The 27,835-nt window shown below is 40.7% G+C and overlaps 1 protein-coding gene across 1 annotated transcript; it reads right to left on the bottom strand.

Annotated features, from left to right (window-relative positions):
* Positions 1 to 320: 320 nt before the first annotated feature.
* Positions 321 to 27,835, bottom strand: LOC115758668 (insulin gene enhancer protein isl-1). Its single transcript, XM_030699411.1, has 9 exons — positions 27,205 to 27,835; positions 7,314 to 7,503; positions 5,583 to 5,713; positions 5,303 to 5,491; positions 3,081 to 3,201; positions 2,856 to 3,018; positions 2,571 to 2,786; positions 1,657 to 1,843; positions 321 to 1,592 (listed from the first exon to the last, which is right to left on the bottom strand). The coding sequence occupies exons 1-9, from the start codon at positions 27,347 to 27,349 to the stop codon at positions 1,339 to 1,341; spliced, it is 1,596 nt and encodes a 531-aa protein (XP_030555271.1). The 5' UTR covers positions 27,350 to 27,835; the 3' UTR covers positions 321 to 1,338.

The raw sequence follows: 27,835 nt of genomic DNA, 5'->3' as shown, positions 1-27,835 counted from the left end.
CACTCACTTGAAGTTGGCTGTGCAGCATTTTTGACTCAAAGCGAAGTTGGCTGCGCTTTAGCAGTGCTGCCAAACCCTTACGAATGTAATATTTGGGTAGAGTGGCAGCACTAGCTTAATTGCGCGCATACTTTTCAAATTTGAAAAGGTGCAACATTCGAAAACATCGTCAGTGGTGATTTTTGTTATTTATTTTCGTTTGTAATTTCATTTAAACATTTTCTATAGTTACTAAAATTACTTATGCACTGTTTATAATTAATATTATTTAAATATTATTGAAAATACATTAGTTGTTTCACGAAACAATTTATTAAACATCCTTGGTACGTTCGCTGCCTTACAGTTTGCTTTCGTTTTATTCTATTTACTCTTTGTGTTAATGGAAATATATTTAAAAAACTAACAAATAAGTCTAGATTTAGTTACAGTTTTCTCACTTACATACGTTTCCATTTTTTTTCTTCTTTCAATACAATTTAATGAACTTAACGTAGCTGATTTTTGTTAATTCGATTTACAACTGGCCAAGTGCGATTTTATTTATAGTTTAGTTTACTTTGCAGTTTATATATACCCATATAATACACACGAGGTTCTTCTTTATAGTCAATTTCTCGTTTTCCTTTCCATTTGGTTTTTAATGTACGCATATGATTTTTGTGATTCAATTTTTTCTCCCTTTTGTTTTGTTTCTTGCATTTTTAATGAAAATATATATGTATGTATATATATAAAAATTATGTACAATTTGTGTGTTTAATGAAATTCCCTACTTGACGAGCTTGATTTTAATGCGAAATTATTGTTAAAACTTTTCAAGTGTATGAGCATTTTTGTTGTTTTTTTTTATTTTGTTTTTTTTTTTTTTGTTTTTTGCGTAATTAATTTAATTCGAAAAAGACAACAAAAATTGGTATATTACATAACAAAGAAAACGGCAAAATGAAACTTGAAACTGACAACTGCCCGTCTCCAGTTCTGTGTACCGAAACCCGTACCCGCACCCCGCACCACGCAACCCGTAACCGCGCCCAGAACCAGAGTCAGAGTAGGACCCAAGCCCCAGTGGCAGAGGCCGAGGTAGAGAGAGCCTGGCCAGAGACCCAGATTTAATGCCAGCCAATGGCCTACAGACTATTTTTGGCACCGAATCAAAAACCGACACGAATATATCGCGCAAGAGCTTCGCCACATTGCACAAGCCCGCGAGCTGTTTGCGCTGTTTTACAGCAGCTGCAGCTGCATTCGCATCCGCATCCTCGCCATCGCTGCCGCCACGCCCCCAGCCGCCGCCGATGCCGCCGCCGCCGCCGCCAGACGCAGTTGGGCTTGCGCTCAGAGGACTGATGCCGGCGAGCCGGTAACTTTTTGTAGCATTTGCATCAGCTGCTCCGTGGCCGACTGATTGGCGGCAATGGAACCACCGCCAACGCCTAAGCCAACGCCCACGCCCACGCCTACGCCCACAAGACCAAGACCAACACCACCACCCACCACACCGCCGGCAGCTGTTGATGACGGCGGCGATGAGATCGATGTGGCCGCCGATGCCGATGACGAGGACGATGGCGTCAGCGCCAGCTTGGATTCTGGAGCAACAAAAGAAGCTGAGATTAGATTCGGTACGTTTTGTCTATGGACTGCCTTGCATACTGTCATCGCTCTCCAGGTAGGTCACATACGAGTCTGTGCTATCCGGATGATGGTGCGACGTGATGCCCGAGTCCAGGCTGCTGCCCCCAGGCGGGCCGTTCATTTGCTGACCCGGCGGTGGTGGGTGTGGTCCCTGTGGCGGATGTGGTGGCAGCACGGGCATTCCATTTAAATCGTAGCCGTGCATCTAGAGCATAGACAGAGAATATGTAAGCCATACTTTAGTGGACAGTCTTAAAATCGCTTTAAAAATATATTTAAACCGGTTCGGCACTTCTTCTTATTCTTCAATATTCTTTTAATGCTAGCTTAAACTTGAATCGAGCATGAGTTAGGACTTGTTCCAAATAAGTTTTGAGCGGTTTGAACTAAAAATTGGTTAATTATCTGTTCAGTACTTAAATACATTTGCTTTAAAGGGATTTTCCAATTTAGCTCTCATTTCAAAGTTTCGATCACGTTCGAAACTGGTTCAAAAGTTTAAACAGGTTCCATTTGTGAAATAATTTGTTCAAACTACAAATGTTCTATATAGGCTGACAGCATAATACTAAATATGTTTTCAGCAAATTGGAAGATTTTATAAATCTCTCTTAATCTCTTACTCACGCTGATATAAGTTGCTAAAAGTAAAAAGTAACAGAAAACTAGCAAAAATAAAATTAACTTAAAAAATAAAAAACTCTTAATCTCAACTGATCGATATATAAAGAAACCTATTTTAAAAAACAAATATGGCTAAGTCCGAATTGGGGTCGGCTACTTTTTCAGCAACTTTTTCATGCCAAAAGCAATAAAGTGGAATTCTGGTATAAATTGGCCCGGCATAAAACCCTGTCTATAGAAAAGGAACCTGCTTGGAATTCTTGAATGAACTATCAGAAACTCTTTTGGGTATTGGTTGGTTGACTCACCTGATTGACCAGCTGTTGAAATGCGGGCGTGTGCGTATTGATGGCCCCATTGCTATCCAGATCGGCGTGCAGGGCAAAATCGCTTAAGGCTTTCCATGGCGGTTGATATGTCTGCACATCCAGACCCTGCAGATTCAGGGGCGAATCGTGTCGCACCGGCGAGCTGGCAATCATGGGTATGCCCTGCATGGCGCCATAGCCAAGCTTGCGACCCTCCTGGAAAAGCCAAACACCCAATTAGATATAGATATATATGTGGATCACTTGAAGCTGAAGCTGGCTTACCTTCTCCTGTTGCATTTGCAGCTTCATTTGGATGGTCTTCTTCTTGTCCTTGCAGCGCTTGTTCTGGAACCAGACGCGTATGACCCGCGGCGACAGGCCCGTCATCTCAACCAGCTGCTCCTTCATGAGCGCATCAGGTCGCGGATTAGCATTATAGCAGGTTCTACAAGGATATTCCCGGATTAGCTTATACCGGGCTATGGGCTGGTTAAGCCTGCGACTTACCTCAGCGTATGCAGCTGCTTCTCGTTGAGCACGGTGCGCACTCGCGTCGGCTTGCCGTCCGATGGACCCGAGGGACGCTTTTCCCTAATACTTTTGTGTGAGCCCGATTCGCTGCCAGAATCTGTAGGGAAATTGGGTTAAAACTATGCGTTAAAGAATCGTTTGTCAATTCGCAATCATTTTGCTATTTTTGCCAGCGCTTTGAAGTTCGCGTTGATAAATTGTCTTCAACTACGGCCCGGCCACAAAGGCGAATGCCAATAGACCGCAACACGCACGAAAAAATGCAAAACAAGAAGAAACCAAAAATAGCACAGTCTCCGACCATCAGACACCCCTATACCCAGCTACCCCCTGCCGCTGGAGATCAAAGAGGCTGCACGGCATACGAAAAATTATGTCTGAGGCACGGGCATGAGCACGGGCATGGGCATGGGCATGGGGATGGGTTCCATGGGATGCGTGGTTCTTGGCGCGTCGTGGTTCGTAATTAAGTCGTGTTTCACAACACCGCGACAACTTGTTATCGTTATCTAATTTCGATAACGATCGCATCCATGAATGAGCCGGGCGCGACAATCGATCGGCGTTCCGTTTGAAGCTGGGTGCAGTCACAAAATTAAAACAAAAAGACTTCTATCATTTGGCAATTTGGCAAAAACTCTTATACAAATTAAAGCGCAAGGCTGTGACTGTGACGTTGACGGTGACTGTAACTGTGACTGTGACTGCGACTGCAAGCGTGACAGCGTGGACTTCAAAGCGCCGCAGTTGGGCAAACACTTGGACGTGCTGCGTGCCGTATTCGAGTTGAAAACAAATAGACGCACAGGCACAACAAGTGGAACTCTATGAATGGGGACTCATCGAGACGCTGGATTGATCAGGCGATCCGGCAAGATTCACAGATCGAGCAGCCCCAACAACAACAACAGCAACATTTCCCAAGAAGTTGTCAATGTTTGCCCGCTTGAATGCTTCAATGCAGCTTTGAGTTGTTTTCGCTTTTTTTGTTGTTTTGTGTTTGCCACAGCAGCTGCTGCACTCCCTTTCCCGCCTGCAACACCTTTTGCAAATTCCCTCAGACAACTATTAGAGGCACCTCTCTCTCTCTCTCTCTCTCTCTCTCTCTCTCTCTCTCTCTCTCTCTCTCGGGTCTACCTCCTTCTCTCTAGCTTTGGAGCCCGCACACGAGCTTGGCCCGACTTTGACAACACCGCCGCATGTTGATAAGGTCTGTTGGGTTGTACTCTGGTACCCTGCTCTCCCCCCTTGCGACTCCTTCAGTTTAAACAATGAGATTATGTTGACGATATGGTTTGACAATTGTCGTACATTGTTTGACGTTTGCCGATTTCTATTGACACTTTATCGCTTACAAGGATGTAACGCTGTCTTTCTGAGAATAAAACACGAACACAGCCCTTTGTACTGCCGACCCAGAGACGTTCTCACTCTCTCTAATTCTATTTAGCCTAATTGGGGCTTTGGACTTTCAATCTAAACGGATAACTAGGCCAGATGATAGGCAGCGTTACGCGGAAAAATCATTTGGTCTATTGCAATTTGGGCTAATTGAGTCTTCACTTCTTTTTTAGCTAGGCTAGGCAAGGCAAGTAGAGGCAAGGAGGGAGCTAGAACGTTTTTCTTTTGAAATTGCGATAGTTGCGGGACTTAGGAGAATGGATTTCAGCTATTCTGAGGGGAGTTTGCAACTAGCTGAAGACCTTAATATAAAGGCTGAGCTGCAGCCAAATAGTCTTAAGCCATAACGAAAATCTTATATTATACATCCTAGCTAAATCAAGTTAAGTTAAGTCCCAGTGAATTTTTTGTTCAGTTCAAAAAGTTACAGTAAAAGCTGAAGACCTCAGTTATAATCAAAATTCAGATGAACTAACAAAGGGTATTTTTTTTTGTAGTAGCTAATACCCCAATGAGCTTAAAGGAAGTTGATCCAGATAGTTAATATATGAGTTATTAGTCACAAATAGGAACCAATTCATATGCCAAGTACAAAGTAACCAAGTCAAAGGAAGTGGATTAAAGATCAATTTTAAAAATCTATAAATCTTTACAAGAAACTGTGCTCAAACTCAATACGCCAGCTAGAAACTCAAGTGAGTAAATTTCAATTCAAATAGAATTCGAGCCCGAGTCGAGTAGCCCATCTTGAGGCAATTAAGAGATAGTCAAGTCAAGTTAAAGGTAAACACACTCACCCGACATTGAGCCCAGTTCGCTGGAATGGTTATTATTGCTAAGATTTGTATTGTTGTTGTTATTACTGCTAATGTTGTTGTTGCTCTCCACAGATGATGATGTTAGACTACTTTGCGATGATTTCTCGAGCACATCGTGATCCTCCTTGCAGTACAGGGCGCCCGCGTCGCGTAACGCGAATTCATCGCCTGTTCATAGAGCCGAGAAATAGCAAAAGTAAATAAATAGATAAATAAATACACTATCGAGTGTGGGGGGCAAAGGGCAACAATAACGCACCTGGCAGCAGTTGACGGGCACACGCTGAGCAACGAAAACATTCGATGTGAAAGATTTTCGTTTTGGCTCGCATCACAAAATCATTTTTGCTAAAGGAGTTACCGCATTTATCACATTTTGTACCAAATAACCTGCGAATAAAACAGGTGCCACAGAAGGAAGAAAATGAAGAAGAAGAAGAGAGTCCCATGATTAGAGCCAATGTGAATAAGTGTGTAAACAGCCTTGAATGCGTTCAAGTCGCTTGCTTATGACTATTAAAATATATATATATATATGTACATGTACAAAATTATATGAAATACTGGCATGTGCAAGGCGAGGCTGCCAGACGGGCAGATACCCTGTAAAATCTGATGCATGTATTATATATATGTGTGTGTTGTAGCATGTCTTAATACAAAAGTCGACTATATTATACACATTTCAATACAATTTATATTAAATACTTAACATATGTTATATATGTATACATAGTTATCCTAGTTATCCTACTGTGTAGTCTTCATGTTCTATATGAGAAGCTATATACCTCGTAGGCCGGCTGCAGCTTTTATAGACGCCGAGTTCGATGAGGCATAATATGCAGATATATTTATAGATATGTATTATAAATTTTTTTTATAGATACGCGGTTGTCATGGCCTTCTTTTGGCCATTTTATGGTTGCAGGGTATGCAAAAAAAAATAAATAAATAAATACAAGTGAGGAAAAAATAAACGAAATGTAAACCTTTTGTGGCTGCCGCCCTGAACATCAATCATTTGTGCAGGTAAAGTGTTAATTTATAGCTTTGCACGTGTTAATCAATTATTCAAAGATTTGCATGGCAAATAGTTGGCAAGTCGCGACGATGCGACTGTAGAGTAACTGTCCCCCCCTCTAACAACTTCCGCTCTGCCGCTCCTCAAGCCCAAATGGCAATTTCTAAATTGTTGCTGTTGCAGTGATGAAATCCGTGAGATACCCCAAAGAAGCTACACAGCTGTCGACGGCCGTTTAGAATGTGTTTATGTGTAGCCCAAACAAGAGCCGTTGGCAAGCTCCATCTAATTGGCCTGGCCAACAAGTGAGGGCTGTTACAATTCTGAAACAGGGCCAAGCGCATGATCAAGCCAAACCTACTTGCTGCGTTGAGTGTACAGCGCGTGCGTAGGGTATCTGCGCTGTCAGCTTACTAATTTCCACAATTAGCTCGTGATTGTACAAGTGGCAAAATGTTTAGAGCTGCGCTAACAAATCGCGATTTTATAGGAAATCTTATTAATTTTCTATCTGAGCTCGATTAAAGAGGAATGAGGCGAGCGAAAATTAAGCATAAAAATAATATATGAGTTAATCTTAGTCATAAGTAGCTGGAACTCGGCGAGTGCTAAGAAATATTTAATTTAAGATCTCGATAAGAAAGCGTTACATATTCGATTTACGCGCTTAAGCCTAGAAAACTTAGACTAGGCTCTTAAAAGTCTGATCCTAAGATACTTAGGTTTTATATCTTTACTTTGACTTTACTTTTTTTAAACTAAAAATTGATTTGTTAAAACTATAATTTACTTATCAAATCTCTCTGTATCTCTCTTTCAACATCCGATAATATTCATACTTAACTTTCTTTTGGGAGCGAGTTGTGAAAAAATATGAATAACAGAAAGGCAATTTTTGCCTAGAATTATTTGTTTTTCTTAAGAGCTATATCTAGTTACTTGAAGTCAATATCAAAGATCACTTACCTAACATAATCACGCTTGCAATAGGTTTTGCCATCGCGCACAAAACACGTACAGCTCTCGTCCAGAAATTGCCTGCATTCCTGGCACTTTAAGCACGCCGCATGCCATTCCAGATCGGGCGCAACGCGCAGTATATACTGATCGTGTATTTGGCCGCCACAGCCCACACAATGCGACAAGCGTTGTTTTTCTGTAAGATCAAATAAATTCCAAACATATATATGAGTATATTAATTGCAATTGCATTTCAATTTGAAATTCAAATGAGAATTGTGCGCTAATAATAGAGCTGGCTGCTATGACACTTCGAGCTCAGTTGCAACGCACTTAACAGAGCAGCGCAGTTAACAGCTGTTAGCGACTGCGAGCTCTGTTACGTTGTGCAGTTTGAATTTCATTAATATTCAATTACAGTTTTATTAAGATGATGAAAACTTGAAGTTGCAGCATTTTATTCAGCGCCGTCGGCAATTGACAGCGTCGGTAAATCACTTGGCGCTTTGTTTAATCTGCTGATGTGTTTTACATGAAGCTGGCGCTGCACTTTTAGCCAATTATGCGCCTCGATTTGTTGTAAACAAAAATAAGTAAGTCGCAAAACAAAGATGGCGCTAATTAACAAACTGCTATCAAACAAGCCCAGAGCTGAGACGCTGTGTGCGTGTGTGTGTCTGCCGCCCCAAAAATAAAACTTTTGCCGGAAAAACATTTGAAAAATTCATAAATCTGCCAAGCGGTGCACAAATTTTCAAGTATTTAAGTTGGGAGCTTGGACCAAAAGTTGGGCCTTGAAAGCGCCAAAAGTTTGGGCTCGGGTGCCAAAAGCAGTAGAAAAAAATCAATGCAATCATTGCCACATTATGTACGAGTGCTGCCAGTGCTGCCACCCCAAATACTGCTAACGGCCCGTATATATATATGTACTGTATATATATATATATATATATAGGCGTGTGTTGTAATCCTTGGCAGCACAGCGAAAAAACTTTTGCAACAGGAAAAACTTTTCGCCTGTTGAAAAATTAAGAAAAACTTTGACGCGCGTTTAGCACGTTTTAAATGTTTCGTTGTGCCGCACACACACACACACACAAACAAAGATGCTTACGCACACACGCATACACAGAGAGAGCAAGCGACACACACGAAGCTTTGTGGCTGTTTCCTCTTTGTATCTTTAAACGTGGCTGCGTATCTCAGCGCGTTGTATCTGTATCTGCAAAGCAACTGCTGCTGCTCTGCGTGTGTGTGTGTGTGTGTGTGAAGCTTGCGTATCTTTCGCACTCGCAGCCTCTGCACATGAATTATTTATAAAGGCGGAGCAGACAAGTTGCTGCCGTTGCCCGTTCGTTGTTGGGCCTTTTGTTGTTGTTGCTGTCTTTCTTTTTCTTTTTTTTTCTTATTTTTTTTGGCCTGCGCTTTTTTTCGCCTGGTTTTCTCGTTTGCTTGTGTTTGTTGCTTTCATGCTTGAAGCATTTCAGACGCCAGCATTTACTTCCATGTGCCTCGCCACCCAGCTATCCGCGTTGTCTCCCCACTCCAACCCGCCCCGCTCCCGCCGCTACTCAGCCGGCCTTCAGCAGCAGCCTTCAAGCCCAAAGCTTCAAGCTACCCGGCCTCAGCCTTTGCCTTTTTGCGTGGCATGTGCGCTTTTTTCTGCCCGCATCTCTTTCGCACACGCGCGTTTGTTGTCCCGCTCAAGCTGCCTGTAAAGCTACCCTATATAGTCGGTCATTGTTGTTGTTGTTGTTGTTGTTGTTGTTGTTGTTGTTGTTGTTATTGTGTGCGTGGCCACCATTTTTCTTCTTCCGACTCCTCACTGTTGTTGTTGTTGTTGTCGCTTTTGGACAGCTTCTTTTGTATAAATTTCCAGGCTGCGTATCTTTTGCTGACTGACATTTCGCATTCATTGTTTGTTGCTGTGTGTGTGTGTGTGTGTGTGTAGGTGTTTGTCTGCCTTAATGATCCTGCGCAGTGCGTTTTCATTTTTCTTTGGGACCCCCTCGCACACACACACACACACACATGCACACACACCGCAGCCATTACGAGTCGTAATGGGAATTTAAGCGCAACTCCTGCGCTTGTATCTTTTTTTTTTTTTTAGAGGGGGGCTAAACTGGCGGGGTAGTTGGGCTTGGGGTTCTTTCCGCTTTTGCGGCGTATCTTTTGCATGTTGTGCTGCCCAAAACCACCCCATGAAAAATGTGTGTGTGTTTTTTGGGGGTTGCTGACGCGAGCTGGGGCGGCTGGGGCTGTTCTGGCTGGCTTTGGCATTTGGCGCGCCGTGGTCTGCTCGATTTTTCGTTTTTCGGCGCTATTGCGGCACACTTTGGGGTTTTTACGCGGAGAGGCGGAGAGGGGGGATTGCGGGCTGCGTGGGCCCCGGCAAATGCAATTTTCGTCTCGTGTTTGTCGTCTATGAATTTTTCGACTGCGGCAGGCGGCTGGCGGCACTTGCGGTGGGTCGGGAGAGGTGTGGCAGCACATGCGGCTGCTGCGGCTTTTTCACTTTTAACGAGCAACGTTTCGCAGCATTTGCAACATTTTGCAGCATTTGCAAGCTGCGTGTCATTTTTGCATGTTGTTCCATTTTGTTGTTTTATTTTTGTTTTTTTGGCTATAAATTTTTCAATTAAACAACTGACAACAGGCGAAAGCAACAAAAAGAGGCAACACGTTGTTGTTGTTGTTCTTGCTATGATCTTGGCTTAAACTTCAAATTTTATTCTGTAGTGCTTAAATTTTAATGGCCGCACCTTCTGGCTGCTGTCTGCTCTTGAACCTTTTCTTCTAGCACTGTTAGATATTTATACTCTAAACAAAGGGGTACTTGAAATAAATTATGCTACTTGTAAGCAATTAAAAACACATTCAAATTTACAAAATAAATTCTTGAAATTATTTTTAAAATAATTAAAACGTATTCAAGTAATTTTTATATGAATGCCATTATTTTTTATAATTTATTCGGAACTATTTATTTAACCCTATTTGTATTTAAAAAAAATTTAAACCATGCCCTAAAAATAGCTAAAGAGCATTGGAACATCAGTTATATTCTAAAAAGCTGCTCATCGAATTAACAAAACAAAAAAAGTTGAAACTAATTGACAGGATCTGGAGATATTTACATTTTTCTTGAATATAATTTACATCGTTAAGTGTATTCTAAGCGGGCGACTTGGGCAAAAATTGTTGCTCCTCTGTAGATAAAATGTAAGGAAATCTACAACAAGAAGCAAATAAAAAAAGAATCTCAGATTTGTGTGCTGCACAGCAACGCGTAGAGCATTCGTATCTGACTGAGTATCTTGCGAGTTTAAGCGTTTTTATCTAATTACACGCGTTTCGCTCGTGTACAGCCGGAGCTGGAGCTGAAGCTGAAGTTGGAGCTGGAGCTGGACTGAGAAGTGGCCAGTTTGATGGATAGTTGAGTGCAGGGGCCGCGCATTCTATGACTGATTTGAGCGACTGTCTGGATCGTGCGATTGAGGCAATAAACATATCAAAGCCGAATAATGAACGCCCAGAACGCATGAGATGCGCAGCTTTAACCAGCAGCTGGGCTTATCGCAGTCGGCAATCTTTCAGAAGACCCAAATCGAACTGGGAAAAATGTATTTGCTGGCTGTGCAACCAGTTTTTTTTTTCTTTTCTCTCTGTTGCAATGGCTGCCACAGACTGCCTGGACTGTGGCTGCAACAACTGCTGCTGCTGCTGCTGCATCAATGTTGTTGTTGTTGTTGTCGACAACAGCAACATGCAAAATGCAAAGCATCGATAAGATATACACGAATACGTGCCCGAGAGTGCCGAGTGGTCCCCCAGCAGTCCATGGGGCACGTCGACGAAATTATGGAAGCTCCTGCGGATATGCGCGCGATTTCAAAAGCAACTACTGTTTAAGTCGCTGCAGGTTTGGGCTACCTTTTTTTTCCCTTTTGCTGTTGCTGTTGTTGTTGTTGTTGTTGTATGGTTTTTTGATTTTTTGATTTATGGCGCATTTGGTTGAATGGAAACACAAAGCGCAGCCACTGACAGTTGAAAAGCAAGTGCCGCCGCCAAACTAGGAATTTCACATGATCATAAAAGAGCCCAGAGACGCGACACCAGTTACCAGATGCGACGACTGCGACTCCCACAGTCCACAGGCACAAGCTGGCCGCGTGACTTCTACGAAAATTTGTCATTTTTCCAGGAATAACGCCAAGCCCCACCTCCCCCTCTCTCTCTCTCTCGCTCTCTGTCAGTTTTATAGTTCGTTTTTTTTACCTGCCCCAGCGAAACGCTTAAAAAATTAATGATGACAGCGCTGGGAACACGTGCCGCGTCCTGTGCTGTTTCTGTATCGTTCGCCGATTTTCGATTTCTCGCATTCACATTTTGACAGACTCATCAATTTTGTAGATACGTAACGAGCGCTCATTCTGGCAGCCTTCACTTCAGTCTCCATACCCCGCCCTGCCTGGCCATTGGGCTCTTGCCACTGATTAGGCAACATTCGCTGGCCATTGTTTTGAGCGCTGAGCGTGGGCAGGGGCTGTCCTGCCCCCTCCTACGCCTCCGGCTCCGCCTCGGCCATTGTCCAGCTGTGTCTGTGCCTGTCCCACTGGCTGTCTGGTCCGTCCTGGCTGGTCACTGCTTTTTGTGTGGAAGGAAGCTTTGTGGTTTTTGATTTGTTTGTCTGCCTCTGCTTGCTGGGATCCTATCAATTATGTGCCCGCTCTCTACCTCCGTGTTTGCGTTTGTGTGTGCTGCAATTTCGGGCTTTTCTGCATTTTGACTGTGCGTCTCAAGTTGGCTTAATTAAGTGCAGTTGCTTTGACAATGACAACGTAATCTTCGATTTAGCTATAAGCCACATCAAAAACAATGTACCGCCTCCCATAAACATATCCACAGATATCGATTGCTGTATGTATGCATATTGATATATGTGTGTTTGTGTATATAAATTTGCCTAATTAATTACACAAAACACCAAAGAGCATTTCGATTGGGGCACAAATCGAAAAAAGATGCGACACAAGAGAACGGGTTAAATGTAAGCTAGAGATGGTAGCGTGAGCGCCAGGCACGGTTAGTGATGGGCATATGACAGTGCGAATCGCATAGGGAGGCGGTTTTAAGTTAAAGCGTGGGTCGGGGTTTCATTTCAATTTCAATTGTCAAGAATTAACTATTAACTAGAGCTTTTCTGGAACATGTTGAACACCCAAAATTGTTTTTGAGCTCAAACGTGTGGTCTTGTCTAGTTGTTCGAGTTCGATTTCGAGCTTGACAAAATGTTATAGATTTACCAGAATCAACTTATACAAAAGGTAACCTTTAACCACTAAAAAACCTATTTCTTGAACTTGTAGATGTTTAATGTTATACCGTATATCTTTTACATGGTCACATGCTTGCTCTCTAGAGTATTTGAAGGCTTTTGTTTTTTTTCGCTCACAAAGTTTTGCAATCATTTATGTATGTTTTTTTCTTTTCAAATTAATTTGTACTGTAGCCGTCTGTTTTGAGTCGCACTTTGATTGATCTCATTGTGCATTGAAGTGGACAGCAAATGTGCTCGTGTCACGCGTTCACCTCGCATCGAGTGTGTAAGCCGAAGCGCAGTCAATATAAATATAACAGAACTGATCAATGCAAACAGTTGGCTTCGATTTCGAATCAATGAAGAAAAAAATCAAGAGAGAACAAAAATTCCCAACAAAAATCCAAAGAAGCCGCCGGCTGCAGTCACTTTGAAGTGTTTGATTTTCGTATTGGCCGCTCGTTGTTGTAGCTGTTGCTGTTGTTGTTGTTGTTGTTGTAGTTGTTGGCTGTCGTTTTATTGAAGCCAAATTTGAATACGAGACATGCAGCAAGCGGCGGCAGAAGCTGCCAATGCCGCGACATCAAAGAGTGCCTGGACTCAAAATGGACATGGGCCTGCAACACACAATTTATGCCAGCCAAAAGACGCACACACACACACACACTGAGAGATATTTGAGTGCTGCAACGGAAATGACCTTTTTTTTCGATGTGTGTGTGTGTGCAACAAAATGCCGCAGCCAGCACTGAGCCCGAGCTCTGACTGGGATTCTGGATTCTCGATTCTGGATGCTGCGTGTTGCGTGTTGCTTGGCGCGCAGACAGATGACAAGACGCGATAGTGTCCAGAGTCTGAGCTCCTCTGAGCTTCTTGTACAACCGGCTTGCAGCAGCAGCAACAGACAGAGAGAGGGAGAGAGGGAGACAGCTCGGAGCTGTGGTACAAGCGGGCTAAGTGATGATCATGATGGGTTATTAGGCAGGTTGCGTTGACAACGCATTTGTCTTGGCCAAACGCCGACGCAGGATCGCTCAGGGTGTGTGTCTCTCTTTCTCTGTGTGTTTGTGTGTGTATCTCAGATAAGCGCGCGACATTTATTTATGGTGTTTTAACACAAGTGTCGCCAATGGCCAAAAAGGCGCCGTTCGCCCGCTAACCGAAGAACCGAAAACCCCAGACGAAGGTTCACAGAGTGAAAGCCGCAAAGTCAGTCCCAATTCTTTCTTGCCCTCTCCCTCCGCCTCCAAACACTTTTAAATAACTCTGACGGCTCAGCGTCAGAAATGACTGAAAATGTGTCAAATTAACGTCAACTCGAATCTGAAGTCAACTTCAAGTTGCCCGCCTGCCTGCTCCACCCCGCCCCGCCCCGCGTCGTGCCGCCTCTCAGCGAGAGAGAAAAAAAATGGAAATCAATTAAAGCTAAACAACAAATTGAAATTCAAATACAAATTCGATAAACGAAATTGGAAATCAAAATGCAGTTTAACCTTTTAAGGCCAACGCAACATGTTGCAAATGCTGACAGGCAGCCGCTGCCCCTGCCCCTGCTCCACACACAGCCCCTCACAAGCCACATTTTTGGCTAGTTTTTCAATTATATTTTGTATACTCTTGCTAAGAGTCTTCTAGTTATGTTAGCAAATATGCAATGCACATCGCTGAACCCATGAAGTATGTACATATACTTAATCAGATGAGTTGATTTAGTATAAGGAAGATTTCTATGCAAGCTAGCCTTTCATGAGACGTAGCTCGGCATGGGTCGGATCAGGCTATTTTATATAGCTGTCATAGGAATAATCGGTTCATGTATAAATACCATTAATTTTTCTCAAGATATTCTGATCAAACTTGGCACTTACAATTTCAACCATGCTTAATTCTTAACAATATTCGACATCATATAGCTCTATAGGAAAAGTTAGTGAAGGAGCAAATTTCTTTTGAATGATTCATTTTGTTTTTTTTTTTTTGTCAAGATATCTAAACAAACTCTGCAATTACCGCCTCACCATTCTCCTAACTGCAAATCCTTGGAGCATAAAGGTTTTACATAAAATATATTCTTGCCAGTTGCCTGAAAGGGTATTTCATTTTCTGCTTGCCATAGTAAGCCGTTTTTCTAGTTTTCAATTATTTTTTTTTATTATCATAAATGCGTTTGGCATTTTGGCTGCTTGCGTCTAATTAGCCAACACTTTCGGGCCAAGATTTGTGTGCGTGGCTTTTGGCTAAAGAATTGACCACATTGTTGCATTCAATTGTTATTGTTGTTGTTGCTGTTGATGTTGTGGTTGTTGTTGTTGCTGTTGCTGTTGGGTTTGTTGTTGTTTTTGCTCTCCATGGCAGGCGGCTTGTGTAAATATTTGACCTGACGCGTGTGAACTTTAACAGTTTTTATGCTTTATTTGTCGCAAATATTGCGCAAACATGAACAGGCAAGCAAAGCGGACCCACCTACCCCTCCCCTGCTGCCCAAGCCCCAAGACCCCTTCTCTGTGCTGCCAGAAACAACGAAGCTGCCTTGTTTGCATTTCGGGCCTCGGGGATGTTCAAGTTGTTGCTGTTCTTGTTGTTGTTGTTGTTGTTTTTGCGCATGCGCGCACCTTTTGCACTTGAGCAGTGCGAATGTTGTTGTTGCTTTTGTAGTCTCGTGGTGTTGCCATGTTGCACTGTTCCGCCCCCTGCCCCGCCGCACGCGCAGCATGCAACATGCGTTAGCAACATACTTTCTGCAGTCGGCAAAATATCAGTTGGATGGTGTGAATTATACAACATTTGCGGCCGCTAGAGAGGAGCCCATGGCGGAATTGAGAAAAGTAAAAAACAATCTCAAGGGAATAACTAACTAATGCGACTTTCAAGCATTTCAAAAGTTTAGAAAGTGAGTGTTAAATTACTTGCAATAATTTGTTGCGTCTTTAAATTATATAGAAAATTTATAAAAGCTTAAATTAATTTGGGGAGCACACGTTTAATTAATTTGAATGCAATTTAGAACAAAGATATTGTTCAGTTTCTTACAAGTTTTTTTAGTGGTCTTTGCTTTTTGTTGGAGAATTTGTCTTTAGCCAGCCAGAAAGTTAGACGGAGAAATACTTTTTATAAATAATATTTAATTACACTATGCAACAAATTGAACTTTGATTGGGGCCTCCAAATAGAGTTTTGTTTAAGGATGGTTTTTTCAGGTTTCAGATATGCATAACTTGTGCAAATCTTAACCGAGTTTAGTTATAGATAGTTTTCGAATTTCAAGCTAATATAAAATTTGTCTATTACTTACGATAATCATAGTTAATATCCCTTAAAGAAATCCCTTCAGAAATTTAATAATAGTTATTAAATAAAATTAAAAGAATCATATGAAGATATTCTTACATTGGATAAGACATTTCCGATCCCATTCTATGTCAGAACGAAGCCCAAAAGAAATTTGTTTAAGAAATAGAATATCTTTAAAATGTTAAAAGTTATTATGGTCCAAGCTTCGAGTCCAGCTTGGATATGTCAATCCAAATGCAACTTCTTGTTTGAATAACTTTTATGCTTTTGAAGATATATTAAATGAGCCTTAGCATATCTTATTGGTCCCATGGAAGTAGAGCTTTTGTGTGAAATAAAATGTTTAGAGAGAATGTTGAGAGAGTTGAAGCCCTTAACAGCTTTTGCAAGCGTTCATCTCTAGTTAAGCTGATTGGACTGGGTGTGCCCGAGGGCCACATTCCTGTGCACATTGCACTTCGTGTGCGTGTGTGTGGTGTGTGTGGCGTGTGTATGATTGTGTGTGCACCGTTATAAAAACTTAAGACCTCATTAAAAGAGACCGCCGCTGCTTTATGGTTGCCCAAGATCGAGTTGACCATTTAACGCCGTCCACTCAATGCACAGCTCGTTGAGGTCCTTTTATATGATGCTCAGAGAACTAAATATATATATCTATATATGCATATAGAGAGAGAGAGATATATGTGTATGAAGTTCGGGCTGTTCGATTACGCGCACGCAAGACTGGACCGCTTCGAAATTCATTTTGGCCAGGTTTTCAGCTTTTCATTTCAAGACCGTCTCTGGGCTAAAAGGAAGGCCGCCAAAGGCTGCGCGTTGTTCATGCAAATTTTAACTTCATTTCGGCTTCGTTTTGTTAATTAATTTATATTATTTTATTTGGGTGTCGTATACAAGCGGAGCGATCCACAGATCGTTGTCGTCCCTCGTTGTTGCCTTGTGGCTGGTTGTTGTTGCTGTTGTTGTTGTTGTTGTGTTGGATTCTCTACACTTCTCTCTGCATCTGCAGCGCAAACGAACGACAAATTTATATTTAATGAGCTTCATAAAATTTGAATTTCAAAGGAGCATTGCACCGCAGCGGCATGTTCGAACGGGCGGCGTTGATTGCCACTCGATGTGTCCGAGCTGCAGTTGGAGCTGGGAGTCCGGCTCCGGCTACGGCACTGTCTACTCTCTCTCTCACTCCCTCTCTCTCTCTCTCTCGCTCTGTAGCCTGCAGCCTGCTGTCTGAGTCAAGTCTTGGCCAATGAAGGTATATAAATTGCTGGCTTTATGGCGTTTTAAGTAGGCCTGCTTTATGGGCTTGCAGTTCAGGTCCAGCTTAGTCCAAGCACCACTCACACACACTAGACACACACGCACATACGCACACACACATGCACGCGCACACCTGATGCCAAGTCGCTATGATTCATTGGCGCTGTGTGGTCGTAATCGTCCACAACGTTGTCGTTGTTCTCGTTGTCGTCTTCTGGTTCGCCGCGAAGACTTATTGCTGCCCACTTAGGCGACAAAACGCTGTCGGGGTATTCTCTGCTTTTTTGTGGCTGCTCACTAAATAAAGATGAATCCCCCCAAGAGCCCAGATCCGCAATATGTGTCTGCAACTTGTTTAGCGAGTTTCTCACCTCGTTGGCAACATTTCAATTTGACATAATGAGCCACATTTTGTTACCAGTAGGCATTACCACAGATGGTTAGGCTACCTAACTAGAAAATGTACGCGAGGGCCCGATACAAACAAACAGCCATCCACAACAACATAAATCAGCATAGTCCGAGTTAATTGTATGAAATTTGTCAAGTTTTGGCTTGATTTAAGATTTGTTTGCCAATTGAAAATTGCTTTTTATGTTATTCGAATAAGTTTTAAGAACGATTAATCTTACATTTATATATTATATTTGATTAAATATCAGAGAAATACTTTTATGTTTCGCTTATGTGTCATCGATCAATAAGATTTGAATCGTATTATGATTAACGTTTATCTATAATGCGTATGTTAAAACTGTTGAGAAATATGCCTGGAATACTTTTGAATATTTTAAAAAGAATATAGATTTTTGTAACTATATGTTATATATATTGATTGACAGAAAATCAAACTGTGTAATTCTTGGAGAACTTCTGCCTCAAATTTGAAAAAGAAATCGAAAGCCGTTTTATTAAACCCTCTCTCCATTTTGTACTGTTTCTAGATTCAGGTTATTCTCTATCAAATCAAAACTCTGCTATGAATTATAATAAAATAAATATAATATTATATGCACATATAATACACATGAAATCAAATCTACAAACCAGTTGAGAGTTTGCTATTGATTTATCTATAATATTTATGATGTTGTCTGCAATTTGTATTTTAAAGAATTCTGGTTCTGCTTTCATGTTACGTAAATCGAAATAAATCCAGAGCGAAATAAAAGTAATTGCCACCGAGATGTGCAACTCGTTTGGCCAGTTGCCACGTTGCCTGGCGTCTGGCAACATGGCAGCGCTGACATAATGTGCCACATTTTGTTGCAGGTAGTTACAGTGGGCATAAACGTATATATGTATATACATCCTGGCTGCAAGTCAAAATATTGGCAGGTAACGGTAATTAGCTAGACTAGGCTACCGTCTGCCAGTGTCTGCCCCGTGACCGTGCCCCGTAGATTTAGACGTAGCCAACGTAACCGTACCCCGCAAACGTCTCAACCTCAACCACCGCCGAGCCGTCATCTAATTTTGAATGAGTTGCCCCGCGGCGTGGCGCGACGTCCCAGTCACAGCGAGCGGTCGGGTTCGAGTGTCTCTGACAGAGAGTGGGAGAGAGAGAGACGGAGAGAGAGAGAGATGGCGAGAGGGGCGTTCAACCTGTTGATAGCCGCGTCTGACTTACCAGACGATACTTGAGATTAAGAGCTCTCAATACAAACAGGCGACATGCTAAAATGCCTCTCTTCCACTCCTTCTCCCTTCCCCTCTGCCTCTCCCTCTCCCTCTCCCTCTCCCTCTCCTGGCAAGCACTTGATAAATAACTGATGCGGAAAAGTAGTTCTTGTAATGCGATATACTATATACGACTTGGGCATTATGTAACCAGGCGCCGAAGCTGCTGCTGCTGTTGCAGCAATTGTTGCTGCCTCAAGTGTCGCTTACAATTCTTTTGGAGTCCCACTGACGCCAAGAATTGAGTCTGGATTTGAGATTGGCGGCGTCTAGTTATTTGATGTAACCAAATCTCAGTTTGTTGCACTGTCGCATCCTGTTGAAAGTAGTTGTTGTTGTTGCTCGCAGCTCGCTTTTTATTGTCCCCCTGCTTAATTAGTCATTAAAATGGGGGGAATAATAAAAATGACACTCGTAAAAAGCAATGCTCAAAAGAGATAGCCACACACAACTAGAGTGAAACAGCGGCGCCCCCAAAAGAGCTTTAAAAGCGACGCCATTAAAGCGAGCAACGTGCCGCATTGCATGCAACACGCGCAACGACGCAGCGACCCAGAGCTCCCAAGCTGGCCAACTGACAGCCAGACGAATGCACCTGAGCGCGCACACACACACACACACACACGCACACACACCTAGCTGTAGAGGTGTCATATGGCGCAGCGGGTGTTCCCAAGCCAAAAACTAACCCTGAACAGCTCCCCTTCCCCCCCAGAATCCCAGCGGGAATCGCGACGCCAAAAGGCGCCGTTTAATGAGCGCCTGGAGAGCGGCACGAGCGGAACTTTAACTGGTGGTTGCTTAGCTGGGCTTGCTTAACATTTGCTGGCTCGGCCGCGGCACACACACACGCGATAAACGGGCGTGGCATGCCACACAGCCCTGGCAAACCAATTTTGGCATTATTTATCAGTTGATTTATGTGCAAAGTCGCTCAAAATGCACAACCTCTCTCTCTCTCTGTCGCTCTCTCTGTCGCTCTCTCCTGTCTCATCCACTCTTTTCAGCTTTAAATTTCTTCTGTTTTATTTTTGGGAAATTTAATATTCATTTGCCCAGCCGTTGCTTGCCCCAAACAGTAGCCACTGCCGCCTGACAAGCGCTGACACCTTGACTGAACTTTAAGAGCAGCAATTTTTTGGTTTTTAATTGCACTTTAATAGGCGGCCGCTGCTTTAATGTGGCCGCTGCTGTGCCCAGGCCAGGTCAGCGAGTCGAGAGCTCAGGGCCCGCTGTAATTAGGCCAGAAAACCATTTGGTCTTTAAGCGAATGCAGCCGCGACTAGCCAAGTATCTGGCGTATTCAGAAGCATAATCAGCTTTAAGCTGCAGCTACTATGACGTCATGAATGAATGAATGAGAGTGAGAGAGAGGGCTAGAGAATGAGAAAGAGAAGGAGGAGCAACGAAGAAGACGATAGCAAGGCTAGACCTAGAGAGATGCTACAAATATTTTAAGACTTCTTTCTTATGTAAAGCGAATATTAATTAATATTAATAAATTTGTACTCATTTATAATTTACAGTTGTCATTCGTATATAGCAACGCTTTGGCTTCAAAGTAGAATGGTATTGGAAAAAATTCGTAATTTGTAATTTCTGAATTACACTTCTTATAATAATAATAATAATAATTTGTAATTATTTACATCCTTTTTACATATTTTGTGAGTCATTTCATTTGATTTCTCTTCTACAATAACATCTATCAGAACAGAATAACTTTTAAGTTAACTAACAGGCGGGCTCTGTTAATTCTAACATAAATGTTCTCGCACTCTGTTAAGTGGCTTTCAAACCAATCAATCAATTAACAGGAGTTCACAGCGCCTTCCTTGCTTCCTGTTAACTTCCTACACGGGCTAACTTGGCATCAATCGCTGCACTTTTTAAATTAACCCAGTGTATATCAAATATTTTTCATAACATTTTTGTTGGCATATTCAACATTTTTTACTTGGCCTGTTTAAGATAATGTTTTGAGCAGCGACTATTAAAATAGCCCCGCAAAATCAATAATATTCGTATTTATCCTGACTTTGCAGTACATAAATAAATGTGTCTTAACCCTTTTGCTTATAGGGCATTCAAATGGTCGCCCGGCACACCCACAAAACAAAATTTATGCGCTCGCTAAAAAAAAAAATAAGAAACAAATTCGTCTATATTTTATGGGTTTGCTTTTTTCGGGTTTCCGGTCAAGTTTTTTCGGTATTCCTGTCTGCCATAGTCTCCCATCGCCGCTGCCTCTCCCACTCCCGCTCCCATTCTGCCGCTGTCTGCCTGTCTGCCCGGGGTGATAAAGTTATTTAGGCGCAAATCATAAATTCCAAAACAGAACCCTGAGCGAAGCTTATCTGATTTTGCACTTGGGCCCGGCACTAGATCAATATGTTGGCCTGAAACCTGTGCGGGCTGCATTTGGAATTGGGATACGGGGATACACAGATTCCCAAACAGAATATCACAACCCAAAAAAGACAGCTGTGCGCCTGCGCCTGTTGTCACAATTATGTGTGTGTGTGTGTGTGTGTGTTTGTGTGTGTGTCACACAAAGACAGGGACTAGGACAGAGAACAGAGACTTAGAGAGACAGTTGGAGATACGCAGAGTAGAATTTAATTCAGGTAAATTTGCCAGAGATTTCTGTTAGTTTGGTTTATTTTTGTTTTTATTGTGAGATCTCGTTTTTTGTTTGGTTCCGAGCCTGTCTTTAATTAACAGCTCTTGGCGCGTCTGTTTGACTTGTGAAATTAGAAAATTATGCCTGGAATTTCCGCTCAAGAAATAAATAAAAAACAGCAGCAAACATTTTGCGCATTTGCTTTGCTGATTAGCCACAAAAAATGATAATGAGCTTACCTATTGGCTGATAAAAAAGCTATAATCAAAATAAGTGGATGCATAAAGGAAGCAAATTACAGCTGGAAATCAGATTGAAAAGGTCTGAGATACAAAATTGTGCGAGAACAAAATTCTGAAAGCTCATTATAAATAATATATGTGCTGCTTGATCACAAAACACGAAGCTTGAAAGCTTTAATCTAGCTTTAATGTAGTTTGCAAGTAAATTAATTAAAGCTCATTTAAAGCTTTATGTTTTATGAATTATCTACAGTTTTACTGTTACAGTTTTACTGTTAGTTACATATAATAAATATGGTTAAGTCGCACAGTGTTTTAACTTCAGCAAGTCTCACGAAAACTTTAATAAATTTAAATTTCTGCACTTTCGAAAATCAATGATAAACTAGTTTTTCGTATGTATTTAATTTTTAATTAGCTGCTCGCACAGACTTTCAATTTCATAGACGTTACCCAATTTGAGCACGATTAATGATGTGTTGAGAACATTTATGGCCACGAAAATAAAACAAAATAAATCCGATCGCCTTTCACGAGCTTTATGACTGTCACACACTGAGCACAGCTTATGAATGCCCCCGGGCAGCAGCCTATATAGGTAGTTAAACTATCTGTCTATATCTGTGACATCCGTATATCTTAGCTCTGTGCCATTCTCTCAGCCTGAATGCAAAGCTACTTTGCCTTTTATGGCTGAAACATTTAAAAGCCGCATTTCTTTTTATACCTAATGAAAGCAACGTAAATGGCCAAGACGGGTAGAATGGCTTTGGGCAAAGGTATGTAAGAGCCAGAAGGAGGCTTCTTTGTATATATATTCTTGATCTGAAGAAGGATTTGTGCAGCTAGTTTATCTCGGAAATTACAGGAATTAGAGCATTGAAATTTAAGTGAATATTTTTGTATACTATTCTTTTCGATACCTCCTTCTAATGTCATGATATCGATAAATATCGATCTTACTATGTTTTTAAAGAATACTTAGTTCGAAAGTTTTAAGAGCTAGATACACAAAACGCGGAATGTATGTTCTTGAAAGGAATACGAAGATTAAGAATTATTCACTTTTTGGCTACCCTTCTCCCATTCCCCACAAAATGGATATGTTATTGCTGTAAAAGCAAAAGATCGAATGCTTTTAAAGAAAGCTTAACGTTGGTTTTAGGGCATCTGCTAGTCGGGATGACAATTTGATTTATTGTTTTGTCATTTAACAAATTATTTGTAAAAATTTGAAGCTTGCCGCGCTTTTGGTCAGTCAATTTTTCACAATTAACTTCGAAAACTTGTTGCTTGTTGCCACAGCTTGAACAATTCACAAATTTGAAGCAGTCGATTAACGTTTCGAATCATTTAAAACTAATTAATATTAATTAAATTAGGCTAAACAAATTTGCGACACACACACACATACACACGCACATTTTATAGTGTCTGCCTTGCTGTTATTTGGGGCCAAATGAAAATCGCTTTGATTTTTATGACCGCAAATAATTGTCAATTTTTTATGAGTTGGCATTAAAAATCATCTAATTTTATTGAACCCACAGAAACTAGAAATGGCAGCTCGTGTGGGTTTTGGCCGCGCCGCGAAGTATGCAACAAAAACGTTGAGCAACAAAAAATGTGTCGCGCTTTGTGTAAACAAAACTTCAGCGCGAGCGAGTCGTATTTTTTTGTTTTGTATATTTCCTTCTACTATATTTAATTAATTTAACGACTACTTGAGAAGTTAGCAGCGACATGCGTGTGTGTGTGTGTGTGTGTGTTTGAGAGCTAGGGGCAGGCAGGGGCCAGCCAATGGGCCTGCGACATGAAAAACTCATTAAAATGTTTACAGGCGCACAGAATCAACAAACCAACAAAAGCGACTCGAACAGAGACAAACAGACGAGTGAAAAATAAGAAGGAAACACAAAATTAAACACAGCAACTGAAATTGTTTTCATTTCAAATATATCAACTAAAATCTCAAAAACTTGCTAGAGAAATAAGTTTTGTGGCGCTTTTTGTTTAGTTTTGGGGCGGGCGAGCGACTCGCAAAAGGAGTTTTTAAATTAAAATAGTTGCTTGCTTTTCATATTTAATGTGTGCAAACAAATTAAGAATTGAAATTACAATGTGGCTGCATTTGGGCAGGCCACAGGCTAATGTATCTATCAGATACAAATGTATATGCAGCCAGTTTCTAGTCGTGTTTTTGGCTCATTTATAATGCAGTGCGCGCGACGGGGCCAACGTGTTTATGATTATGATTTGGCCGTCTTTCGCTCGTTTTTTATTTGGCACACACACATGCACACACACACACACACAGTGCTTGCAACTGTTTTGGTTTTTTTTGTTGGTTTTTGGTTTTTTTGGTTCAGTGTTTTGCGGTCTTTTGTCTGGTTACAAAATTGGCAGCTAACATTTGTCACAATTTAGCGTCAAATTTCAATTTAAATAAAATATATTTTGTCACGCACACACACACACACGCATTTTTTTAATGACACTTTTGGTTGATGCTGGGCATGCGTTTAAAAATGCATGAATATAATTTAGAAATGCAAGCGATATGCGAATATGGTCGAGAATAATTTTTATTTGGTTTTCCGCACGGCTAACAAAAATTTGTCAGCTGACAAATTTTCTTGCGTTTATCGCATGCGATAAATTTGTTGCAATCGCACTATAATTGCCGCCAAGCATTAAAATGTCATTCAACCGTTAATTGGCCGCTGGCGGCACAAAAATTATATTCTACTTAAAATAAAATACAGCCATAATTTAAAAGTTAATGCCACCGCAAAAAAAAAAAAAACACAGCACAATAGTCAAAGGCAGTTGTTTTCGGTTTTATATTTTGTGAAATGTTTTTGTGACCCCAAGAAAAACAATTTCAGATACTTGCGGCAATTTTGCAAGTCTTGCGAATCGTTCTGTTTGCAATTAAACAGATGCCTCTCTACCGATAGCCGAGTTCAAAAGCAGTCAAAAAAGGGTCAGAGCAACTGGATTCGGAATGATGTTATTGACTTTATGCCTATGTAGAGATCGAACAAACATCTTTGAGCTGAGCACTTGACTGGACTCCATTATGAAAAGCCACAAGAGTTCATTTAGTCACCTCTCTTTTATACAAAAACATTCAAATAAATGAATATATCCTACGACATATTTAAGTATATGCATTTGTATATACTCTACATTTCACATTTAACTTCACAAACTTTCATATGCATTTCTTCTTATCAGCTGCAATTAATCGCAATAATTTTAATCTCAATTTTCTGTTTAAATAATTTTTTAATGGTTTGCATTTAAAGCGAATTAATTTGTGCATTAAATTTTGATTCATATTGAAGATATATTAAATACATTTACATTAATATGTGTTTTAATAAAAGTCACAGTGTATACTGATATTTAAAGAAGGGGTTTAATTCCACGAGCTATCTATATGTCTTGAATGCAACTTAAAACTGAGCTTTGGGTTTTGAATACCAGCATTGTAGCTGAGAGCCACAGTTGTTCGACATATTAGCCATATAACTATTTTATTTCCTTCTATTTGAAAAAGTACTACGAAAATGTGCTGCACAGATCTATCTGTAAGATCTTAAAAGTAGGCACACGCGATTGTCCCACTGACACTTTCAAATGGAGGTCGCTTTCTAAACTTAATCTATAAAAGCCTTGACAATAACTGAGAATTAAATTCTTTTAAATAATTAATACGATTACAAATATCTCCCTTATTTAAATTTTAGATAGCTCAAATAAATTTGATACCAAGAACTTAAGTAATACCCTGCTATAACTTTCAAATCTGGCCTATTGCTAACCTGAACTTGAACTCTGCTCATTTGATCTTTGTTACATGAACCTAATTAAAAATTATAAACCAAGTTTGAGAAATATTGTGCACATAAAACAGTTGACAACCCTGAACTGAATATGCAACATTTTCCTAAGCAATTCCAATTCTTCGAAAATATAAACTACCAAAACTGAGTTTAGTTTTCTACTTTGCCCACCCATTACCAACATTTTCCATATTTGTTTTGCTCTTTAAAATCTCTTCTTTTTTTTTTTGTGGGTTTTTCCTTTTTGTATATTTTTATGACACATCCAAAATATAAAATTTTTTACAGTTGAACGATTTGCTTTTACTTGGCAAGTTTTTGACTTTATTCGGTTTGTTTTATTTATTATTTTGGTAAAGGTTAATGGCAATTTAATTTGCAAATTTTCGTTGTTTTTGTCTAATTTGTATGTGAGTGCGACAATGGCCATAAATAAGTCATTAACTCGTTTAAATAGCTTTATTAGCCGCATATGATACGATGCTAATGCTTCGAAGTTCGGGTTCTGGTTCCATGAGCCCGATAGTTAGGCGTAATGTGTGAGAAATTGGGTTAGTTTTGGCTAGTTGAGTGTTTTTTTTTTTTGCTTGGGTCAGAAATGAGATTGTTAAATGGCAATTGGTTTACGCATAGGCTTGATTAACCCGAGTTAAAGTGGGGGCTTCGCATTTTAAACAGTATAAGTAGAAATTGTATAGATATTATACAGAAATTTTGGGAAAGCATTTAAATTTAATTTTAATGAGCACGTCAGTGAGGTTTTTTGGACTAATGAGACTGTAGTCATTATGCTTAATATTTGTAAATTGTGCCCATAACTGCGATAAACCTACCAAGAAGTGGAATATTGTAAAGTTTTTTGCTCTGATTAGTTTAAGAAATGGCATATATATGTGCATATGAAATAAGTATTCCCTGTTGATAGTCCCTATAATAATTGTATCTGAAAGATTTGATGTTTGATCTTGATTTACCATTGTAAAAAGGAAAGACTGACTTTCCCTATTGTAAAGTTTTCTTGTATACCGACTAGATTCTTAATATTCTATTAATGCTATATCGTCTGAATTTTAATGTATTTTCAGAACATTCAGACTGGTTCCTCGTTTAAAGAACCTTTCGAATATGCATACCATGTGGCTATATTTCTCTGAATATCTCTTATCACAACAAATATTATCGTTTAAAGATACTTTTGAATGTTTAGCCTCTGCTACTACATTAACAATCTGATAAATCGGATTGTTTTTACAATTGAATTCGTCATTCTCATATATTTTTTGAAGTCTTATGTATTTAGAAGAAACTCATTTTGAATCTCCTAACTAGTATCTTAGCCCTTTTGACTTAAAGAAATCAAATTGTTTTTACTAAAACTCTTGGCAATAGGAGCTGGAACCTGTCGATATGTACAACGAGTAAAAAGTATCTTGAAGCGGTCTGTGTCAAATAAAGTACAAATTGCTCAGTTATTTAGCAATATATTTGCCGGCTTCTGTGGCCTGAGAACTGGTTTTGAAGCTGGCTCAAAATTACCGACGGCTTCGCGTCGACTTTAAGAACATGATTCATGGACCGATTTGTAGTTTGTATTGCCGTATATAACTATATAATGTGTACTTACTTATCACATCATGGCCGTGACAATCCAAATCCAGGTGATGATTCATCACCAGCGATGGCTGTAATCCAGTTTGATTGTGATTGTGATTGTGATTGTGCAATGGTAGCTGGTGAGCCAAATGGCCACCAATCTCTGCCATTACCATATATTTGGCTTATAGACCGGCAACCACCCAAAAACACTTGAGAAATATCAAAAAATCAAAAAAGCGTAACTTAAAATTCTGCCAAGATATTCTGCATTGAGCATCAAGTGTTGATTTCTTGTTGGTGAGGGGCGGGTTTTTTGTGGCGTTGAGTTTTGCAATATTTCGATTTTTGTTGCTGCTTTAAGGCACTTTTGTACAGTTTAGTTATGTTAAGATACTTTTGGATCTGTGTATCTGAATTTGCACGCACTCTTTGGGCTTTAGCTAGAACTATTGTGACTGTGCCAGTGGCTGCTGCTGCTACTGCTGCTGCTGTTGTTGTCACAGTTGGGAACACACGCGAACAGGTAAATGTAATAACGCCATAGGTCGAGGGAGCGCAGAGTTTCGTATTCTTGTATCCAAAGGCGACGGCGGGCAAACGTTACCAAAAACGACGACGATGACGAGAACGGCGAAAGGCTACGGTTACGGCGACGGTGA

Source organism: Drosophila novamexicana, unplaced genomic scaffold (genome assembly GCF_003285875.2).
Source record: "Drosophila novamexicana strain 15010-1031.04,08,12 unplaced genomic scaffold, DnovRS2.1 tig00000193-arrow-pilon, whole genome shotgun sequence".
Taxonomy (NCBI): domain Eukaryota; kingdom Metazoa; phylum Arthropoda; class Insecta; order Diptera; family Drosophilidae; genus Drosophila; species Drosophila novamexicana.
This window is presented reverse-complemented; position numbering and strand designations above follow the sequence as displayed.

Coding starts and splice junctions, on each gene's coding strand:
- LOC115758668 (XM_030699411.1), bottom strand. CDS start 27,349: ATGGTAATGGCAGAGATTGGTGGCCATTTGGCTCACCAGCTACCATTG. Junction 7,504..27,204: donor TCACGGCCATGATGTGATAA/GTAAGTACACAT, acceptor TTGATCTTACAG/AAAAACAACGCTTGTCGCAT. Junction 1,844..2,570: donor TTCAACAGCTGGTCAATCAG/GTGAGTCAACCA, acceptor TCTATGCTCTAG/ATGCACGGCTACGATTTAAA.